Source organism: Hippoglossus hippoglossus, chromosome 15 (assembly GCF_009819705.1).
Source record: "Hippoglossus hippoglossus isolate fHipHip1 chromosome 15, fHipHip1.pri, whole genome shotgun sequence".
In the NCBI taxonomy this organism is placed as follows: Eukaryota; Metazoa; Chordata; class Actinopteri; order Pleuronectiformes; family Pleuronectidae; genus Hippoglossus; species Hippoglossus hippoglossus.
Genome location: NC_047165.1, coordinates 4,351,967 through 4,374,973, shown reverse-complemented (window position 1 = coordinate 4,374,973; position 23,007 = coordinate 4,351,967). Strand labels below are relative to the sequence as shown.

General features: G+C 43.0%; 1 protein-coding gene across 2 annotated transcripts in view; it reads left to right on the top strand.

Annotated features, from left to right (window-relative positions):
* atrnl1a (attractin-like 1a) overlaps positions 1–23,007 on the top strand; it is a 177,626-nt gene that overhangs the window by 5,451 nt on the left and 149,168 nt on the right. For both annotated transcript variants that reach the window (XM_034609064.1, XM_034609063.1), the window contains exons 2-5: positions 15,358–15,441; positions 17,272–17,385; positions 18,341–18,469; positions 19,920–20,128. In XM_034609064.1, the coding sequence (XP_034464955.1) occupies positions 15,358–15,441; positions 17,272–17,385; positions 18,341–18,469; positions 19,920–20,128 (536 nt within the window). The remainder of the gene's footprint in view (positions 1–15,357; positions 15,442–17,271; positions 17,386–18,340; positions 18,470–19,919; positions 20,129–23,007) is intronic.

The following is a 23,007-nucleotide window of genomic DNA, read 5'->3' as shown; positions in this document are numbered from 1 at the left end:
CCTCCCAGCCGCAGAGACGAGGCTATAAAACACTTATAAACCCATGTGACGGCAACTCTGGCAGGTTCAACAGCAACGTGTCTGACGCAGATCATCAAAGTGAATCCACTCACTGAAGAGTTTGGGAGAATAAAGCTCCGCATTAATCTCACTTTGTCTTTTGCATGCTAAGTGCAGGCAGCCGGAAACACTGGAGTCGAGCACAGATGCAGCGAGGGTGATCCTGGAACATGGATGATTATTGATAAAGGACAAAAAAATGTGGTTTTGCAGACTTTCTGATGTCAGGACATACGTGAGCCACATCAACCACAGAGCAGGTTTCTGCTCCTCAGACAACTGGAGCCAACTAATCTTTATTTATCACGCAGCAGCCTGATAAATCAGCTGAGGCGCCTCTGAGCTCCGAGACGAGATGGGGATTAAAAATTTAACACCTCCTAAAGTCAGTTACTGGCATGAAAATAATATTCTACCTTTCTATCCATCAGAAATAAATTCAGAAATACATCAAGTTGAAATTTTTATTTCCCAAATGAGATTATGGTTTCAGATTAAACCCTTGAACTTCACGTCCGATTTAATCTGTCTGCTAATACTCTGAGCACAGTTTGGACGTTATGACTCTGAAATCCTGTTACATGATGTCAGAGCCTGTTTCAGTTCCCTCAGCTCTGCACATCACTTCTGTGAATGAATGAAGGTCATGATGTGTTTCCCCTGATGACGGTAAAGACCGACTCTATAGTGACACGTGAGAACGTGAGTTTAAATCAGGGTTAAAGTTATTTAATCTCACGTCTGCACTGATAAAACCTCATAGATTCCCTGAGGAAATCTCTTTATGTTTAGTTTTTATAGTTTAAAGAAGGTCAGGATGATGAGGTCGTTCTCCTGGATTTGAACCTGCACTCGGAGCCAAAGCCAAGTCCTGACCGGTCGAACGTCTTGGGGAATAAAAACTTCAGCTGTTCATAATTTAAGGGGGAAATCAGGGCTTTTATTTTGATAAATGCAAAGTGGAGGACTGCCCCCCCAAAAGGGGATATTTCTCTAACCAGGTACAAGCTGCTGCAGACCTGGACTGAACCATCAGGGCCGCATGTCAGAGCACAAATGTCCGTGTTAAAGTAAAATATCCTGAGAATTCACAGAATTCACGTATCTCAGGATGAAAAAGAGGAGCCACAGAAGACGCAGAACAAGACGTTGGCTTGGAAACTACTGATGCTGATGTCGAACCCAAAACAACACAGACCCTCCTCTTACCATTGGAAAACCTCCCCCCTCCCTTCAAACAACGTTTTTATGAGAGAAAATACCAGAAGACTCAGGCGACAGAACCTTGATACTGTGATGTCTCCAAACGCTCTCGGTGTTTTTACAGTTAATGTCATAAACGTGCAGGTCGCAGACGTGAAGAGATGTGAAAAACAAACCTGCGGCTGTGTGAAGAGAAAGAAGCCGTTCAAGGACACAACGAGCTGCTGAGTGTGTCTGTCGAGCTGAGGAGACAGAACAGAGTGATTCTCCGACATCAGAGTCATCATCTGCTGACGTGTGTGTGTGTGTGTGTGTGTGTGTGTGTGTGTGTGTGTGTGTGTGTGTGTGTGTGTGTGTGTGTGTGTGTGTGTGTGTGATTACTCTAAAGCCTCAGGCTGTGTGCGGCGATGATGACACAGCTTGTGAACTGAAGTTGCCACCGTTCTGTGCTGAGTTGCAGAGTGTGTTTGCGTATGTGTGTGTGTGTGTGTGTGTGTGTCTGCGAGAAAGCATGTGAATGTTTGGGAGGGCGGAGCATTGGACGGCCATCTGTTCAGTGTGAGTTAATCCTGCTATGATGAGAGTGAAGCAGGGGCAACAACCTCACACACACACACACACTGACAAACACACACACACACACACACACACACACACACACACACACACACACACACACACACACACACACACACACACACACACACACACACACAGTTTGATATACATGAATCATTTCACCTCCGGCCTCCACGTTGCCTGAGGCTGCTGTGGTTTCAGAGCGATGAGAAAGGTCTGTTCTTGTGACATCATCATCGTGGGACAGTGACAGAGCCCGACTGAAACCGTTCATCTGACATGACGGCTCCCAAAAGTGAAGCCAAATCATCCGGGATGCCCCCTGGTGGCTGACTGCAAAATCAAATATTAAAAACCAAAAATATTTTTAAAAGTAGACGTTAAATAAATGTTTGTTAAAGATGGTTTCTGTACTTTTCAGTAGTTCTTATCACACTGATGTTTGTTCAAGAGTTTGTGTCTTTATTAACAGTCTGGAAAATAATCGTCCAGTTCTTCAGATCAAATTTTATCTGTGGTAAACTGTCTCACTGCATTAATGAAAGGATCAGGACATCGTCAGGAAGTTAACAGATTGGATTATTAATTATTTTTCAGGCTATAATGACAAACGTTTGCTCAAAGTCCAGCTTTCTAAAATATGGGAATTCAGTTTTTCTGGCAATCGATTGGGTCTTCATTTCGACAGTGAGCAGATCAACTTTATAAAACGTCTCTTTTCCACCACTTGTCCATATTGCTGTAGATTATGATTGAGCAGAGTCTGTTCCCGAAGAGACGCCTGTTGGAGGCCCCCAGGGGCCCCTCGTGGACAGACCTCATCTCTCAGACTTCCCGGGAACACGCCTGTTGAGTCCTTGAGTCTGCGAGAGCTGAGATTCAGTCGCACTCAGAGGATCGATAGTCATTTGGCTGTGTGTGTGTGCGTGTGTGTGTGTGTGTGTGTGTGTGTGTGTGTGTGTGTGTGTGTGTGTGTGTGTGTGTGTGTGTGTGTGTGTGTGTGTGTGTGTACAGTCAGATACACTCACCATTTACTTCATCAGTTGTACACTAATCAGATCTGTGTCTGTTGCAGTCTCCCTCCATCACAGGACAATTAGTGAAGTGTCGACTTCTTCAATAAGATCATAACAGAACTTTTCTGTGTGTGTGTGTGTGTGTGTGTGTGTGTGTGTGTGTGTGTGTGTGTCTTTTGGGACAGACTATGAGACATAATGAGTTTGGATAGAGACATGAGAACAGAGAGAGTGAACAAGAAAATAAACAAGAGAGAAAGGTCTGTTATGATCCAGACCACACACACACACACACACACACACACACACACACACACACACACACACACACACACACACACACACACACACACACACACACACACACACACACACACACACACATACACCATCCACCCACAAAAAGCCTCATCCCCCTCTTGCTTCCAAACTGTGTTGTCACACAAATGATATCATCACTAAAGCATTTGCTCGCTCTGGTTCTGGTTCCTTTTGTGTTTTCATGTGTGTGTGTGTGTGTGTGTGTTTGTATACATGTGCACGTGCTGGGTGGGTGTGTCCACAGCGAGTGTTGGACCTGGATTATTTGTGTTCGTGTCTGGTTGTTTTTCCATGTTCTCTTGTAACTCTCAGTCCTGTGTGATGTTGCAGGAGATAAATAAAGTCAGACACACACACACACACACACACACACACACACACACACACACACACACACACACACACACACACACACACACACACACACCTGGTGATAACAGCGTCTGGGCCTGAGGGCGAACAGTCATTTCGTCACGTCCCGTCACTTTCTGCCAGGTGGTCAGAGCCTCATTTTCAGTGCAGCTGAGCTCGGCATCACCTGCGGCTGTTATTGTGCTCGGCTCCGTCTATTTTCCACCTGTTTTTGTGGCACTTGAAAACATGACAACAACACAACACACAGCCCGATTACATCCTGATGCCCCGATAAGATGCTTCACCTCGTACTGTGTGTGCATCGCTGTCAGCCAGAGGAAACACACACACGTAGAAATATGCTGTAATGCTAAAGGTGGAAGAAGAAAATGAAAACCACACCCACATGCTTTTTGATTGTCGGGGTAAATCACGACATAAAGCTGTTTTCAGACCTGCACTGAAGTTCTGACACTTTCCTGAAATGTTCTGGAAGAGCTGTTATTAGATCTGAGCGACCACATTAACCAAACATGACAAACATCACACACAAACAAACACAATGATGCCAATCGATTAGAAAACTGTGCCGCACGCTGCTAAAGAAGCAGTTCAGTTCCCATGAGTCCCATATTTCTGATCTAGAAAGAGGCCTTGTTGTCCTGAGCGCCTCCCTGATTCGTTTTTTCTGCATCCAAACTTGAATCAGACTGACCTTTGACCCCACCACACGGTTCACTGCGCCGCTGGTGCCTCTGTCAGGTCAGCCGTGGAGAAGAATGGACGAGGAAGACAAACATTTCTGTGTGACCGATTTTTTCTCTTCTGGGGGGATTATGTAACTGTGCTCTCCCACCTCACCGGGGCATGGGGGAGAGAAACGGGATTTACATTTCCAACGTACAGTAATCTGTAGCATCCTCATTAGCGGCGCATAATGTTTTATGTAATGCTCTTCATCGTACGCTCTTCCTCACTATGTGTCATTATCATCGGGACAAAAGCAACTTTGTGTGAGCTGTAGGTTTAGTTTATGTTCTGAATGCTGGTGTGAATGTGTGTCAGGGAGCACTCAGGGCTTAGCAGGCCTACGTTGGGTGTGGTGTGGGGATTTTGTGTGTGTGCATGTGTGTGCATGGATGTGTGCCAAGTACAGGAAACCATCCCATAATATGACAGAGAGGCTGACAACATGGGATAGTGATTGCAGTTGGCATGGCGACGCTCTGCAGCCCTGCTACACACAATAATGTTTTAATGCGGACCACATGTGATGGGGCTTAGCATAGGGGCGGACACACACACCCACACACACACACACACACACACACACACACACACACACACACACACACACACACACACACACACATTCCTTCTTCACCAGCAGGCTGTTGGATTATGTCAATGAGACAAAAATATAAAAACAAACAAAATAGAAATACAAAGGTGTTTCAGAGTAAAAGAGCAAAACACTGACTTTTAAAAATTTACTTTTAAAAATCCATCAAGAGGAGAAACATGATTGGTTCTGATTCTCCTGTCACAGAGAATGGGTTTGAACCTGACACTGCACAACTGGCACCTTTCTGCGGCAAACTAATGCTCCACATTGCACTGGGAGTCCGTCTGTCTCTCATCTGGGTGTTGGATTTCAAAATTCACCAGGGGATTGAACCCACACCCTCGAAAAGTTTCTAAAACACTCTCCTAACACCCGGAGCCGTTTGGCCCGTCACCTCTGAGATGCATTTCTTTCGGTCTGAGGTGGAGAACCAGCCTCCAGGCGGAATATGACCCATGACACTGTTTGAAGTGGCAGTTATGAAGAAATATCGTGAAACAGAAGAGTAACATGTCAGGTCATGGCTGTGGCTGTGCCTCAGGAGGTAGAGAGGGTCGTCCACTAACTAGAAGGTCGGTGGTTTGATCCCCAGCACCTTCAGATGAACGGATGAACGTGACTGTAGAGCGCTTTGAGTTCGTTTACTATTCACGGTCAGGGTGAAGGAAACCAACATGTAGCTGTTACACGTCATTGTTCACGAGCTTCAAGTCGATGCAGAGTGTTGGACTTTCCAAGAGAAATTGACAAAACATAATTTTTCTGTAGTAAAAGAGAAATGAGAGAAGTTTGCCTCCTTTGTTCTGAAGTGCTCGCGGCGGTGGAAAAGATCTGGAGCCGTCGTTACATGGGCTCAAAACAGTTGAAACGACACAAAACGTTCCCCGCCTATTTCCTCAGTGAACCTATTAGGGATCAAACCCACGTCCTCAATGTTTGTCAGAGCCTCTGAGTGTTTACTGGACTTAAGAATTCAGCACAGCACCTGAGGATTAAACCAGGATTTCAAACATTAAAAATGCTCCTAACACCCGCAGCTGTTTTGACCGTTTGACGCAACCGAGCGAAATTTATTTTGCATCACAGCGACTGAACGTCCTCCGACCTCCGGTGAGACAGAGGCAGGCGGTTAAGTTATGGAAGGTAATGAGGTGGAAGAGTTTTGTGAGTGCGTCGGCTCTGGCTCGGTGTCGACACTCGGCCACGGGACCTGAACTGGCTCAGAAAATTAGAGAAGTGGAAAGAAGAAGAGGGGGAAAGGGATGGGGAAGATGAAAAGCAGAAGAAGAAAGAGTCTGAGAAAAGGTGAGAAACCGGCCGTCCTCCTCCGCTATCACACACAGCAGCTGCATATCGATGCAGACATCCATACACATGAGATGACTTTACCCGTCTGCCTCAGTGGGATGTGAAAGTCATATTCAAATAGTCCTCCTCCTCGTGTTTGAGTAAACAGCTGCTCCTCCTCCCTCATCTCCATCCTCCTCTCTCCTTCCTCTGCTCCTCATCTCGATGGGAACGTGTGGCTTTTTTCAACGATTCATTAAACAAACGCTCTTTGGATAAAGTTAAAGGCTCTAGATGGAGTTTGGGTTCGTAACAAGCAACTTTCTCCGGATGCTTTCCTGACAGAGACGAGGTCACAGTTATATGATTTGCAGTGAGCGGGGAAACAAGCTAAATATCAGAGGGAGAATTTGTATACGAGCATCGCTGCTTCTGTGGAGAATCGGACAAGTAAAATGTTTCCGAAGCGTCAGTTTGTCTTGAAGAGTCATTGAGAAGCTGATAATTGACTTAGTAGAAGATATTTAAAAAACACAATGGACACAGTGAGTAATTTCTCGTTGAAATCTAATTTTAATCTCCGGCCTGCGACATAAAAATACGTCTTAACTCGACAATCAATAATATACTCATTATCAATAGAAGTAATACTATAGCAGCATATAACACAATATGTAAATGTGCAACATGAACTGAACCTTCCTTCCCTCCTCCCCTCTTCCATTTCCTCTCCTTTTCTCTTCCACTTCCATTTTTCCTCTTCTCGTTTTAACCATTTGATGATATGCTTTCCTCTTTTCTTTCTCCTCTCCTTCTTTCACCCCTTTGTCTTTCTTTTACTCTCCTCTTCTCTTCCTTTACTGCCTCTTGTTTGCTCCTGTTCTGTTTAGATGTGCCATGTTCCCATTAGCTTCGTTTTGACCTTATTTGAGGTGCAGGAGCCATGTGAGGTTTGTGTGTGTGTGTTTGTGTGTGTGAGTGAGTGAGAGAGCAGGAAAGAGAGAGAGAGAGATGTTGGTGGGGGCTGGCGATGAATGATGTGCTGGTGTGAAAGCCATTGGACCGCGACTATACTGTAGGTGATAGAGACCCAGTAACATCAATCACACACACACACACACACACACACACACACACACACACACACACACACACACACACACACACAATCTCTCTCTGCCCTCGTTATTCCCAGTAGTCTGGCTTTTCTTGATTTTTAATAAAGGATATCTGCAGAGAAGGTCAAGGTTATTCAATTGTTGGTCATTCATCTCCTCTTTGTGCTCTCCCTCAGCACACACAGACGCACACACAGATGCACACATGCACGCACGCACACACGTACACACACACAGATGCATGAATGCACACACACACATCAGGGATCTCTCAATCTTCACTAGTGGCCCTGGCTCTGTGACTCCTGCATCAATGCGAGTTTGTGTGTGTGTGTGTGTGTGTGTTTGTGTGTGTGTGTGTGTGTGTGTGTTTGTGTGTGCGTGTTTGTGTGTGCGTGTTTGTGTGTGCGTGTTTGTGTGTGCGTGCTTGTCGGTGTGAACAATGCAGCCGTCCTTTTTCAATTGTCTGCTTATCCATCACCTCCTTTATGTAGTCATGCCGCTGTGTTCAGTGCATTTTATCACAGATCGCATCACTTCCTGTTTTATCAGGAGACGGTTCGGACTCCACCCAAACACAAATGGAAACTGGATGAAGGGTGAGCGGTGATAATATTGCGACCGTGCACGTACAGTAACGTATGGATTAAACGATGAAGTATCAACCCACCATCACCCACTGGTTTGTGAGCCGCTGTTTTGAAGTAGTGTTGTAGTACAAGTACAAGTAAATGCAAGTAATAAGCTAAATCTTGAATATGAGCAGAATATATAATTCCATAAATCTGTTTGCATGCAGCTCACATATGTCGAGAACCGTTCATCCAATCAGCTTCACACTTGTCATGTGTATCTTTAAAGGTCGAATTTAGTTCGTTCGGACACATGATACTTTCAATATTAGTACATTTTGAATACTTTTTGTGTTTTGTTGAAATCTGTTCGGTCAGTTTTTTGTGTTGCAGATGATCAGATTTTGGCCTCAACTTCTTTTTAAGTAGATTTTTCTGTTATAAGAGTGAGACCGACGTGTGCACGACTGTTTGGCCTTGGCGGAGGTGTGCGCTCCACTAAGTGCTATTCTAGTATTTTCTAAAATAAATCATTTAATACATGCTTTTAAATCATGTTTGCTGAAGGCAGGGCCCCTCAAACAAAGTTAAAACATGCACAGGATGAAAAATGAAGTGTATTTCTTTCTTCATAGTTTAACAGGAGATACTCGACTCTCAGCTGAAAGGAAAAACATCTTTGATCAACCCCCTCTCTTCTTCTTCATCTCTTTTTGTTGAAGCGATAACAGCAGAAGTCCAACTGATACACGAACTCTTTGTACCTGAGCGGCTTGTGTTTTTTGAAATGCAACGTGACGGGCAGATCGGTGATAGCAGCTCCTTTAATCTGCCGTATTAATGGATTCAGATGAGAGAAGCAGCCTCTTCTTTCCCTTCAGATGAACAGATCAGTGCTGGGGAGCGTCGCCAGGCTGCAGCAGCAGAGCCAGAGAGTCACAGGAGATTTCAACTTATTAAGGAGGGTTCGACCGGCCTGAGAGCGAATTCCAGTGTTTTACATTGTTGTGAATTTTACTGGATCCTTTTGAACGAGTCGCTGCCATGTGCTTTGTTTCTAAATATGGTCATCTAAGACGATATAGCAGAGGAGTGGTGTTATTCTTGGGTGAATTTCAAGCATGTGTGTGTGTGTGTGTGAGAGGAGATTTTTGTGAAGTGAAGTCACTCCTGGACTTCACGGTGAAGTTTGAGAGGCGGGACGCAGAGTGAAGGTTAAGACCAAATGAAAACACGTCGGTGGAAGTTCACGGCTCGTGGCGGTTGTTGTGTTTCTCTCTCTCGTATGAATGTGTCTGACTCAGTGAAAAACTGCATCGCTGTAGCTGAGGAGACGGAGAAGGAAAATCAATGCAGTCCGGCCCTGTTTTCATGCTTCCTGTGAAACGCTGTGACCTGCAGCTTCGATAACTTAATTTTCCTCTTTTGTCTCAGGGAGGGGAGGGGGGGGGAGTCTTTCTCTGTTGAGCTCTGTAATTCAGTGAGGGAGGGGGCGAGTCAGTGTCACTGCTCAGTCTGGACACGTCACCGCTGTTGCTCCTTAAAAGCCAAGACCGGTGTAATTTGATTTTCTGACTGTTGCCATTAAAGCCCATTAAATCCTAAATCCTGCTCTCTGGGACACCGTGGAGCAGAAGTCCAGCCCCGTCACCGAGTTAACCTCGAGCCGGTGGGCAAAGCCTCCTGGGAGAAGTAGTCTTTGAATGCCAATGAGATACGAGGGAGTTCCAGCCTGACGAGGAAAATCCCTCATCTTCTCTCTTGCAACAAAAACCTCGTCGCTGAAGCTTTTTTTCAGACACAAACTCTTGAAAACTTCCGGATAATTGGGTCTGGACATTCTGGACAATTTGTCTTTTACACATGAAGAACGCAGCAGGAGATTGTGCTGGTCCTAAAATACTGTAAATAAAGATGGACGACGTGTCTCCAGTTCCCCGAACTATTGGTTTGGTCCATGTCCCATCTGCTCACCTGGAGGAGGCAACAATAGTATATATTGGGTTTGTTAATCTATCACTGGAAATTGGGATCATCTTTATCTTGTCTTAAGAAGAAGAGGATGTTTTGTGTTTTCCCGTTATCGGTGCACGTGACGGCAGGTGACAGTAGAGTAAGAGCCGGGCTGAGGCTTGACGCTCGGCCTTCGGTGGGAGCGACAGAGAAACTGAAAGAGGAGATTTGTCCCTACGCCACCTGACGCTGCGAGGATCCGTCTCTCTTTCTCTCCCCGTGTCTCTATCCACCCATCTCACGCTCTTTCCATCCATTTGTCTGTCTATCCCTCGTGCATCTGTCTTCTGTACACCATCAATTATTCACCCGCAGCAGATGAATATTTCAAAGGGTGCTGGACTCTCTTCCTCCATACCTCATCCCGTCATCCCCGTCTCTCTTTTATCTCTTTGCTCTCTCTCGTCTTCTTCATCCTCCTTTTCTCTCACCTTTCGATTCCGTGCCTCCTCATCCTCGGCCACCTTCACCCTCTCATGCTTCTCTGTGGAATCTGTTAAAGATGTGACTTTGGCCTCATACTGCAAACTCGTCTCCACTCACTATTTATAACCTGTGTGTGTGTGTGTGTGTGTGTGTGTGTGTGTGTGTGTGTGTGTGTGTGTGTGTGTGTGTGTGTGTGTGTGTGTGTGTGTGTGTGTGTGTGTGTGTGTGTGTGTGTGTGTGTGTGTGTGTGTGTGTGTGTGTGTGTGTGTGTGTGTGTGTGTGTGTTCGTCTGATGCCTGCATAAGGTATAAGTGTGTCTTACCCTCTCCTCCCTTGCCAGGCTGTTTTATTGGGGGGGTTTAATGGGCGAGGTGTTGGGGTTTGTTGGGGCTGCAGGAGGCCGCTCCAGTCGGCTCCTCATTAAGTATGAATGGAATCTACCTTCCGTATGTTTTCATAGACAGACTGAGCCTCGCTGCATTTTCACCCGCACAGAGTTTTTCACTTAACCAAGAAAACCCTGCAGGGGAGCCACACCGAGGCGTTGTCCCAATTTCACTTCAGTGGGAAGGATAAAGATGTTCTGATTCCGACAGCAGCATCAGAAATGCCTCCGATAATCCATGCACCAATCACATACCACATCTTTAAAGTAAATTCATCTTACCCGGATAAAACTGCAATTTTCTTTCTCTTTCAAACAGAAACAAAACAGCTGTACTGCCACTGGCCAGAACTTTTTATAGAGCAATGAAGAACAGTCCCACAAAGTACCATATGCAATACTTCAGTTTCAACTATAGTGTTGCTAATTACAACAACAGCAATTCCTATCTGCAAACTAAAAGTATTAGTCAAACTAATTCTGAAGAACAATTTCTTCAAATTGTCGACACAAGGTATTTAGTAGATAAACGTTTCTTCATATATTCAAATGCAGAAACAACTATTATCATTTCTTCATCACATTCTTTCTGATGCCTGCTCCTAATATTCATCTGCACTGTATATATAAACCTACATTTCTAAACAGCTGCTTCTGCTTCTCTGGTTTTCCAGGTTTGGGTCAGTCAGTCTCGAGCGAGTTTTGAAAAGAGCTGCTCACATCAGGAACTCGAACAGATTAAAGCTTCAGCGGCGTCTCCTCAGAAAGAGAAAATCCTCGGGACGACCTCACGGTTTACAGACGTGGAGCAGAGGGAGGTTGTTGTTCGGTAGCTCTGAGCTTGTTGTTGCTTTGCAGCTCAACGATTTCCTGTTGTAGGTTGTCAGACACGTCAGCTGCTTCCACATTAAACAGCATAGCAAATATGTTCAGTTCCCTTTGTGTGCTTCTCATGCTCTGACACCTCCTAACGCCTGAAAGACTTTTACGAACTGACACATGCAGACGATCACACCAGGCCGAGTTCTGAGATCCTGGTTCTGTGAAAACCGAGCGTTAACTTTTCCGAAGAGCGTTTCTCCTCGGAACTCATCTAGTTTAGCCGCATGTTTCCAACCGAAGCTCAAGACTGGCCTACGAATATAGCCTTAGCAAAGTCTTCTCAAAAACTGTTATTTATCTGAAGTAGCCCAACAAATCTATAACTTTAATTTGGAGGATTTGCATGGCTCGCTGCAAGATGGTAAATTTGATCTGCAAGCTGCACAGGCCTCCAGACACGCAAGGTTGAACTTGAGAGAGGTGCAGAGGTTTTCTAAGCCTGCACACTGAAGAACATCAATTGAATTGTGTTAGAAGGTCATGCTTTTTATGTCATTTCAGATTTGTATTCTTGTTTGTCCACATCACTTTAAAGCTGTTAGAGCTGCACCCAAATCTGCTATAAATCTAAATATCCTTCATGTATAACAATGCTTCTTCTGTCAAACACAGAACTAACATGTTTTACTGTTGTTAACAAAATAACTGAGTCATTTCCCAGCACAACAAGTCGAGCATCTTATCGGGCGCACTTGCTTATGCTGCTCGTAATCGACCTGATCCCCCTGATTGGACCCAGAGGAAGTTCCCAGTCATGTAGAAAGTCCTGCACAACAGAAACCAGCTGGAAATCATGTTAATACTGCACAGTGTGTGTTATTATGTTTGTGCATCAGGTAGCAGCTTTGTGTTGTGTTTATTAATTTTATTTTTGATAACATTCAATTCCGTTAATTTATCTATTTTCTTTGGGAAAGCTTTACATTTTTGCACTGGTGCAGGAAGAACTCAAACTATTTTACCAAAGTAAAAGTACAAACAAATAGACAAAAATGTGTTCACATAAAAGTCAAAGTACAAGCGAGTAAACACACTTGCTTTTAAAAATACTTAAAGTATTAAAAGTAAAAGTACATGCAGAGTGTAGCCGATCATTTTAAAAATATGAAGAAAAAACAAACAATGTAAGCATGTAATATAACATTTTTTAAATGTAGTGGGTAGAATGTACAGATATTTGCTGATGTATGTTATGGAGTCAAAGTGAAAAGTACTAGAAAATAAATCAGTAACTAAGTAAATGTCCTTTGTTACATCCCACCACTGCATCCTCTTGATGCCATTGTTCACACGAGGTGAAATGTGGACTGAATTCATAGAAATTAAAGCATTAATAACATCACTGCAGTCACAGAAAAGGTTAGAAGACTGTAATAAAAGAATCTGTAATAATCATGTTTCATCAGCAGCAGCAGCGAGCAGAGAAGAGAGAGCAGCGTTTTCACGGTCTCATCAATATCGTCATCGTTGGAGCGCGGTATGAATATTTGTCTTCTAATCTGGGATTAGAGCCAGAGGATCAAACTGTGATCAGCAGGGAGGAGGACAGATAAATGCAGAGGACGATGGAGGGAGAGGAAGTGAAGGAATGAGTGAAAACAGGAGACAAAACAAGGGATCTCACGTGTCAGTGAACATATATGAATAAATATATATTAGCTGTGTGTGTGTGTGTGTGTGTGTGTGTGTGTGTGTGTGTGTGTGTGTGTGTGCGTGCGTGTGCATGTGTTTCATTGGCAGGGTTTACTGTGGCCGTGTCCGGCTGTGCTGCAATCTGTTTGCCCTCCCTCTGTGTCCGTGGTTACAGAGAAGCTCCACATGTGGCCCGACACGCCTTTAATCTCCTGTGCTGGCGGGCGATTGGTGCTGATGATGTTGTTCTCTGAGCTCGTTTGCTCCTTTTCAGGTTCGATGGTAGATTCTTAGAAAACAATCCTGTTGTTTTACAATCTGCTGGAGGGTTTAAATGTCGGAGGCGTTATGTTTTCAGTTCGTCCGTCTGTCCTGTGACATTTACACGACATCTCAAGAGCAACTGCAGGGAACGTCTTCGAATCTGGTCCAGATGTTTCAGTCAGACTCAAAGAAGATCACCGACATGATGTTTGCGGTTGTGTTTTCATGGTGACAGCGAGCTCCACCAATCAGAGACACCGAGACTACACCTGAGGATTATGGGTTAATATCATACAGATTTATGGCTTCTACAGGATAATATAACGTCTTAGTTTATAACAACAGGGGGAGAGGTTAGTTTAGTTCCTGGAGGTCGATGTCATGCTCGTGGTCACGATACAGGCGAACACACACACGTCAGTTGTGTACGTCAACCGGCTCATAGACTTTATCTTGGTTTATGTGTCACTGGTTTCATTTTGCTTCGGTCCCATAAAAGTTGCCCTTTTGAAAATTAAAACCCAAACGATCACAGACCAGAACTCACAACTAGCTTCATGTTATTTATCACGCTGCTCTTTCTGTGATGTGGCGTCATTCCAGTGGGAACACAGAGCCCACAGTGACACACACACACACACACACACACACACACACACACACACACACACACACACACACACACACACACACACACACACACACACACACACATAGTAACACTGTTCAATCAGAGACAGGCTGCGATGTCTTCATTGCCACGTGATGTGTGTCCCTGTGTCTCTGTGTGTGTGTGTGTGTGTGTGTGTGTGTGTGTGTTCACTCATTGTTTCCCTCTGTGCAGCAGTGGATTATTTTGATTGACAGATGTCAGAGTTGTAAACTTGTTGCTGTTATTGAAACATTTGCTCATTCCAGCCTCACATACATTTTAATTTTCCTTTCACAGAGGAGGTGACGTCATGTGACTCGTGTCAGTCACGCGGGTTCAGACCCAGACGACATCTCATCAGGCGAACAGCCACAAAATCAAATATTCATACACATTGTTGTTTTTTTTTAACATTTTCATGAATTGATTTTGAATATTTGTTGACATGGTGCGGCTGCTGTTTATCATGCACATACATCCACATGGTGGCTGCCACACACACACACACACATGAATATGTCATGTTGGTATTGCTATGGCAACTGGGACTTTCACTGTATTAGCTGGAAATTAATGGGATGCCATGTTTTTATCTGCTCACAGGAATATTGTCATTCTACCTCCAGCGTTTCCTTCATACAAGACTCACGTGTTTCCCCTGCTGGCTGAGGACATACACTACATGTATGAATTAGCATACTGAGAATATTGATAAACTTCCGTCTGTGCTGCAGAATGGAGTTAGTGTCACGCTGCTGAGCCACATGCTTCCCAGCAGCCGGACCAGGGAAACACTACTGAATCAAGCACCTGAGGCATTATGATGCTTTGGGTGTAAAGCTGGATATTTGTCAGCTGATAATCAAACACTGGCGGTTTGCTTAGCTTATCATAAATACTGTAAACAGGAGAAAACAACGAGCCTGGCTTTGTTTGGTAATAAATAGACGTTTACAACCACAAATCCATGTTTTTACATTTCGGAAATTAAACCCGTGTTAATTATTGACTTGTTAGAGGAGCTTGTAGGCAGGTTTATGGGATATGAAGAGATGCAGGCTTTGAAAAATGCTGTAAAATATTGTAAATACGATATGAAATGATGTGATGTGTTCTGGTGTCTCAACTGTTATTCGTGCTCTGTGGCTTCACGTGCCACGAGCTGCAACATCCGATTTGAGCTTATGTAATTTTACCATTATTGCTAAATATCAACACTAAACTTCTGCTTCCTGTGGCTTCCTACAGATTAACCGACCTGTCAGGTTCCCTCACAGACGGACCAGTGAACTATAAATACAAGACCAAATGCACTTGGCTAATAGAAGGATAGTAAGTATCAGTGTTTTGTTTTTCCCCCTCATCCCATCATTATTCATCTTACTTAGTTCCACTTGGTTAAAAACAGCAATCTTCCCTTTTCTCTTTTTTCCCTACGTGTTGCTCGGGGGTGTCGGATAAAGAGAGCTTTATTACTGTGCAAATAAAAGGAGTTATTGTGCTCCACAGTTGCTTTGTGCACATTAACTGCACAGAAAAGCAGCTCAGCACACACACTGATGGCTAAGTAATCATATCTTGAGTCCTGCATGTGGTTTGTTCTGCTGCTGTCGACATGCGACGCCTGCTCGCTCTAAGTGTAACGTATAGAACGGTGCACAACCCTGCAAACACACAACTGCAGAAAAACAACATCATGTGAACAGCAAATTATTTTCTTTAGGGTTTTCCGTGTAATGTGTCCTCAGGAATGTTAGATTGGCTTCGGGGGCGAAGAACTGAAGAAGCTCATTATCTCCCGGGAAACGTTAAAGGACAAGCTGTGGTTCAGGAACATATTAAAAAAGATGATTAAAAATGTTTTTAGTCGTACTAGCAGCATTTCTAGGAGACAACAAATGGGCCAATTTCTGACGCCCCATTGTGACAAACCACTGAAGGGCTTTAAAAAACCGTATGGATTACTGTGACATTTGCTGTAGATATTTATGCCGCCTGAGAAAAGAATAGCTGCTGGTGAGTTAGTGCTCGACCAACAGGTCAACATCTCCACATGAAGCTACACAGGACACCATCCATCACTCTCACATGTGCACTGCAGCATTTCTGCTTCTCTGTCTCTTCCTGTCACTTGTCAGTAACAACATGCGTCTGCACCACAGCCTGAGATTCATCTTCTTTAATACGACAGAGTATTAGAGTCAGTTACAGAAAAAGCATCTTGTTACCTTATACTTTTGTACAAGTTTCCAAAGTTACAAAATACTGTCTCATCATCTCAACATAATCATAAGTATCAGGCCTTTGAAAAGATTGTGTTAGAAACTATTGTGAAGAAAGAACCACAGGGACTTTGTATAGTGGTCGACTGTGAGGTTATCGCTGGTTACATCTGCAAGCTGAAAATAATCTGATTTAATATTTTGGATCCAGAAGGAGTGACACCCCACAAACCACCGGTTCTTCTGGCTGGTTCATCCTTAAAATATTAATTTTGTCTTTATTCCTGCAATATTATGACTTTTGTCTCATTAAATTACTACTTTATATTATACAATTTTTTTTATTCTATTGCCTTTCTTTTGTATTTTTTTATTCTCTTGTCTACCTCAGTCTGACCTGCCTGCGGCTGTAGAAACTGAATTTCCCCGGTTTGTGGATCAATAAAGTTTTATCTCATCTTATCTCATCTTTACTCTCTTTAGATTTTTCTTCTTCAATATGGCCCTAATACTCAGTTTTTTCAGAATCCGAGGTTATCCAGCTTTTGACAAAACAACTGTGTATTTAACTGTGCACAACCTGATCTACTCAAATTTGGTTATCCCTGCTTTGGACTTGGAGCGACACTGTGTAACGCTCGCTGAGCAACAGGGTTTATTTTTGTTCGATAAGAGGAGGTGCAGACATGGCGTCATCTTTATTTACAGTCTGTGAGGTAAAAACACTGATTGCAGTATTTGGGAGACGTGTTATTAAGAGAAGGACACACTCCACGACGACTTCACCACAGCACAAAAGGTTTCCTGAGGCTCGAGCATGAAACAATTTATGATCATAACTGCAGAATTCATAAAGTGCATCATAAAAGTGAGGATCCCGTGAAGTAATATATATTCATCAATTTTGTTTTTGTCATGTCTATCTCCTCCGTGTTCTCAGTCCTAATGCAGCACTCAGGCTGCGCTTCAATCACTTTGCCACCGAGTGCAGCTGGGACCACATGTACGTCTACGATGGAGACTCCATTTACGCCCCTTTGATTGCCGTCTTCAGGTAGGCACCTGCTATTCTGAAAAGGAGCGAGGCTGCGGGGGTGGAGGGTGGAGTGGGGGGGGGGGGGGGGGGGGGGGGGGGGGGGGGGTGTTATGGAAATGATTCAGATGGCCTTTGGCAAAGCTTCAAAAGCGCCAACAAATCTGCACTTGTGTCCACGCGCAGGCAAACAATGGGCCTCGTAATTACCATCGTGCAGCATTACCACGATAATAGAAAGAAAATATTGCAATTACTCACATCAGCCCTGAAAACCTCCTCTTTGTCTGGAGCCTCATTGCATGTATGTTCTCCCCTCACAGGACGAGCTATAAGCCTGCGGGTGGCGTCTCTTTCATTTGACACAAGTTCATTGAAAACACTAATAAACCTGGATTTGCAAACCTCCCACTTTCTCCTGGGCTCCGCGGAGGTTTATCTCCTGTTGAGAGTTTAGTTGCTCCCACGATACGAGGCGACTAATTAGGTCTAATGCAGGAAAGAAAAGGATTTGGGTTTTTTAATAAACACAGCTGAGACTGGTTGAGTGTTATTATTTCCAGTAATCTTGCATTATTCAGTATAGATTGGTTGGAGAAAAAAACCAAACAGCTGTAGATGTGGCAGGGAGGAGGTTTTGACTCTGAATCATTGTGGGAGAGGGTGGATTTGCATTGCATTTATTAAAGTGCATGTCTCTCATGAGAAATAGACAGGATGGACAAACAACCCCCCCCCCCCCCCCACTGAAAAACCTCATCAAAATAAATAAAAACGAGATCTGCTCTGCGACGTTATTCCACTTTAAAGCTAATCACGTCCCTTTTTTTAGCGGCGTTCCTGAAATGGACTCATTTCATCGTAAAGCTTTCAGACCAGCGTTGATAAAATACAGCTGCATTATAAAATACTTTTTATTATTAGTATTTGACTCCTTCTGTCTCTCTCTGTCTCTCTCTCTCTTTCCATTCCTCAGCGGTCTTGTCGTAGCAGAGAGCGGCGGCAATGAGACGGTGCCAGAGGTAGTGACGACCTCCGGCTACGCTCTGCTTCACTTCTTCAGCGACGCGGCGTACAACCTGACCGGCTTCACCATCACCTACTCGTATGTGTGATTGTCCGTCAGCTCCCTCAGTGTCGGGGCCTAACGACAAACACTGACCTGGAGATAGAGCTTTAGAGAGGATGGGTTTCATTTGGAGGTTTAATCGAAGTTAAAACAAAAGTGTTAAGTCTCCGATGATCTAGATTTTCTATACTAACAATGGATGAAATGACTTTAACCTTTCACGGTGGCCATCTCGCCTACATAGCAGTGGGGGAGGGAACATGAACGTATTTTCAAGCTTGCGAACATGGCTGCAGTCAAATTCAAGATTTGTTAATACTTTTATTTCACAAGAATATTTCCCTCTTTTCTTACACATACGTTGGTGAAACTTCTTGTAGATTTTATTCAGCAGAAGAGATTTTGTTTTCGGGACAAACCAAAGACTTTGCAGAGCAGCCATCTGCTTTCAGTTGTCACAGCACAGCCGGTCTTAAAACTGCAGGAGGGTGCACGTTGTTTGTGAGACATTCTGGTTTCCCAGGTTGGAAATTCAGGCCAAAAAAAACCTACCGGCCCCTTCGGGTGAGGGCGTGGAGGCAACTCTTGGAACGGCTACTTAAAGTATCGGATGACCGTCAGAAAAACCTCGTTCAAGATAAAATAGTTTGAGAAACATCAGGGAGACGAACGCTCGAATGCTTGAAATCATCAGACTAATGTTTATCATGTGTAATAAATCCCTGGGTTTTGTTTCCTCACGTCCTCGAGAGTCGCTCGTGTAGAAACAGTTTTGGTTTAGACGATGTCACCTCCGACACAAACCAGGCTGCTTTATGACACCATGAGGAAATGAATGATATGTGGTTGGCTGCGCACTGAGGACAGTTAGTACAGTCACACAGCCTCAAGGCTTTTATAGCAAACACACACAAGGACACGCTAACACACACACACACACACACACTGAGGGGAGGTTAAGGTTGCCATGACGACCATCTTGTCACATCAGCAAATCAGCTCAACTAAAGGATTGAGGAAGACTTTTCTGCCTCTGGTCCTTGACTCCTCTTTTTCCACCTGTCTGCCTCTTTCAGCTTCTGCTGCTACGACAGATAATCATGTGATCATGATGTAATTCATGCTCCAAGGTCTAAATGTCTCGTGATCTCATGTTGTAAAAATACGTGTCTCTCTCTCTCGTCTTTAGTAGAAAGGTGATTTTATGCATGGTTAAAGAAATGCCTTACGGTACTTGAGGGACTCAACGCCTTTTCATTTAATCTATAGTCATTTGACCCATTGTCTAAATCAAAATATTGCTTGGTAGAGCTTTAAATAATTTAATGCAAGAATTTGAATGCAAAGAAGCCATTTTAATGACCTCAGTTAGGATAAATGAAGCCATGTGGGTATGTAAATGAATATGAGTCCACTCACAGTCACATTCTCTCAGTTTAACCTTGAAGAACTTCCTGGACTTCCTGTCTAATTGTGTCTCCCTCAGGATAAACTCGTGTCCCAACAACTGTTCGGGCCACGGCAGATGCAGCACGGCCAACCTGGCCTCTGGTCGCGTGTACTGCGAGTGCGAGGACTACTGGAAAGGAGACGCCTGCGACATCCCGTACTGCAGAGACAACTGTGGCAGCCCGGACCACGGCTACTGTGACCTGACCGGAGAGAAGCTCTGCGTCTGCAACGACAGCTGGCAAGGTAACGGAGCAGGGACGAAGGTGCGGGACGGAATTTTGTAGGGAAATTAGAACAAGAACAAGGACGAACTGAGGGAGGCTGTAGAGAGACCTCACTCTGTCGCAGCCAGTATGGAAATATATGGCTCTGTGGCCTGGAGAGAATGGATTTTGTGTTATTCTAGGTTAAATATGGACGACACCATCGACTGTATATGGACGAGGCGTTTCCACGTCCTCCCGCTATACTAATATACAGCCAAAATATCTTGTATATACGGCTGCTGCCATCTTGTGCTCATGACGTCATTTGGTCATGAACGCTTGAACATACATCAGTATATTAGGAACTACCGTGTTTGTGAAAGAAATATTCATATATGTTTCTATTTTTATCTATATTGTATGTAAAGAACTATTATTCTTTTTATTTTTATTATTAGTCAATCATGACGGTAAACCCCCATTTTGATAGCCTCCAATAAGGAATTAAAACCAAAGGCGGCCACTAGAGGGCGATCAAGAGGATTTGGCTTCACTTTTGGGAACTGTCCTGTCGGCCATCTTTTTATACAGTCTGCACCCGAGTGTTTCAACAGAACTTTGATGGACATGTGATGCTCATACAATATATAAGTATTTCTTATACTTACAGTCTAATCAAGGTGTTTAAGTTTCAACCCAGTCAATGTTTACAGGCACATTTAAAGTCCAGTGTGATGAACCTTCACTTGATCATCGGTCATAACGACAAATGTTATTTATCTTCGAAACAGAAACCACATTTCCCGTGATGCTCGTCATCATCAGGATCTGTTTTGTTATTAACGGTAAAAGGGAAAGAAAGAGAACGTGACAAAGGGAGGAGCAGTCGTCTTCCTGTTTACACTCATATTGTTATTTTTTATGTTATAACAAAAAAAGATGTAATATCCTGGGAAATCTGAGTGGAGCCGAATATATGAGGCCTCATTATTTATTTATGTTTCATTTGTGAGCTGCTCTCGAAGCAACTTTATGATCCGTGACATCCTAGTTTCTGATTGACAATAAATTCCACACTTGTTTTCTCCATTTTAAAAAACAAAGAATATTTCTTGATGCAACCAGATGTTATTGAAAACTCCATAAAAACCAAAATATAAAAAAAGAAATGTTGTCATTCGCTGAAAGTTTTATTATTTGACTAATTTGTACTGTTTTAAATATTTGTTTGTTTGATTTCTTTCTTATTATTGTATTTTGGCATCAATTCTCTTTTCTTCATTTTTTTTTTATTAGGTTTCATAGTGAGTGAAATCCTTACTGGTTTGGTGACGTCCAAAGAAGCGTGGGATCATGGGAGATCATTTCTGTCAGCTTCTTCCTCTTAGAAATCGTTCACTGTTAATAGTCCTGGAGGTTTTTATGAGGATCCCTAGAGATCCTATCTTCTCTAAGACAAACCAATAACTTTGAAATATTGTGTAAAATATCAACTAAAGTAGTAAAATAAAAAATCAGCATTTCCCCAACGTTGTCCGGCGCAGACATGGCGTCTTGTATGGGCCGCGAGCAGCGCTGCAGCTGAGAGTTGCTCAGATAGTTTCTCTGATAACTTGAGACCCAGAGATTCAGAAGGTTTTAATTATGAGCCGAATAATCTACAAAGGTCTTCAATCGTAATAGGTTATCTGAACTTACTTATATGATGCAGTAAAAACCCTTTTAAAGAGGTTTTATTTGCAAAACCATCGTTTCTTCAACGCTGTTCGGCCGGATTCAGGAAGCGTTAACATTTGGTCCGTTTGTTTCTCTCATAACTTTAATATTCGGAAGTAAAATTACATTATTATAGTATATATATTAAAATATATACTTCAAATCACCAGGTTCTATAAAGTTAAATCTTCAAATGTCGTTTCAAACTGAATGAAAAGTAAATTTGTTCAACCTCGATGCTGACGCATGTGCAAAGGGGGCGTGGCGTCACAGACAGGCGATTTAATGTGTTTGAATTTTTGCCAGTTTTTAGATAAAGTGAGAAAACAACTCAACGTAAAGTTTATATACATCATTATAGTTTCTATATGTTTTTAAAGACCTTTAGAAAAGTCACATATCAAACCTCTATAATAAAGTTTGAATTAACTCACTGGACAAATATAGATATATTTAAATAGTGATGCCCCAAATTAATGTAATAAATGACGATGGTTTTTAAACTTTATTTTTTCTTAACGTTAAATATGACATTTTGTGAAATTTTGAAATTCTATTGATGAAAATGTCGAATTATCTTCTGTCCTGTAGTTTGTGTCCAGCTGTCAAATGTAAATATTAAATCACAACGTGAAGCTGTTTAAAATGTAACCGCACCAGACGTTGTATTCAGATGAGAAAGTGAAGCTGTGCCCTCTCTTGGAAAAACAGTGTAAGCACAAATAGAAACACTGTGAAATGAGTGGAGTCACTTTCAACCCCTGAAATATCCATTTTAATGCTGTTTTACATAATTATAGCTACATTAAAATGAAGAAGCTGGCATACTTGTACATTTCTGAAAATAGTTTTCATCAATGTATTATTCAAAATGCTACTTTTACCTTCACCAATTGATTTTTGGCATGAAATTCAAAATCTATGGAGTCTTAATTGTCTCTCAGAAGACGTCTGAGGATAAATAAAAGAATAAATAGCAGCACCGAATGCAATCATCTGAAATTTTGAAGCGTTAAACGATGAATGTATGTATCTGTGATTTGTTTGAAATGAAAACGTTCGGGACACAGACACATATTAGAGCCTCGATAGTGAATCACAGTGTCAGTGTGCAATAGTTACGCACATTAACTGAAAATGTACACAAATTCAAAACCACATTTCAACTTATGATTATCTCATAGATGCGCAGATGATTCC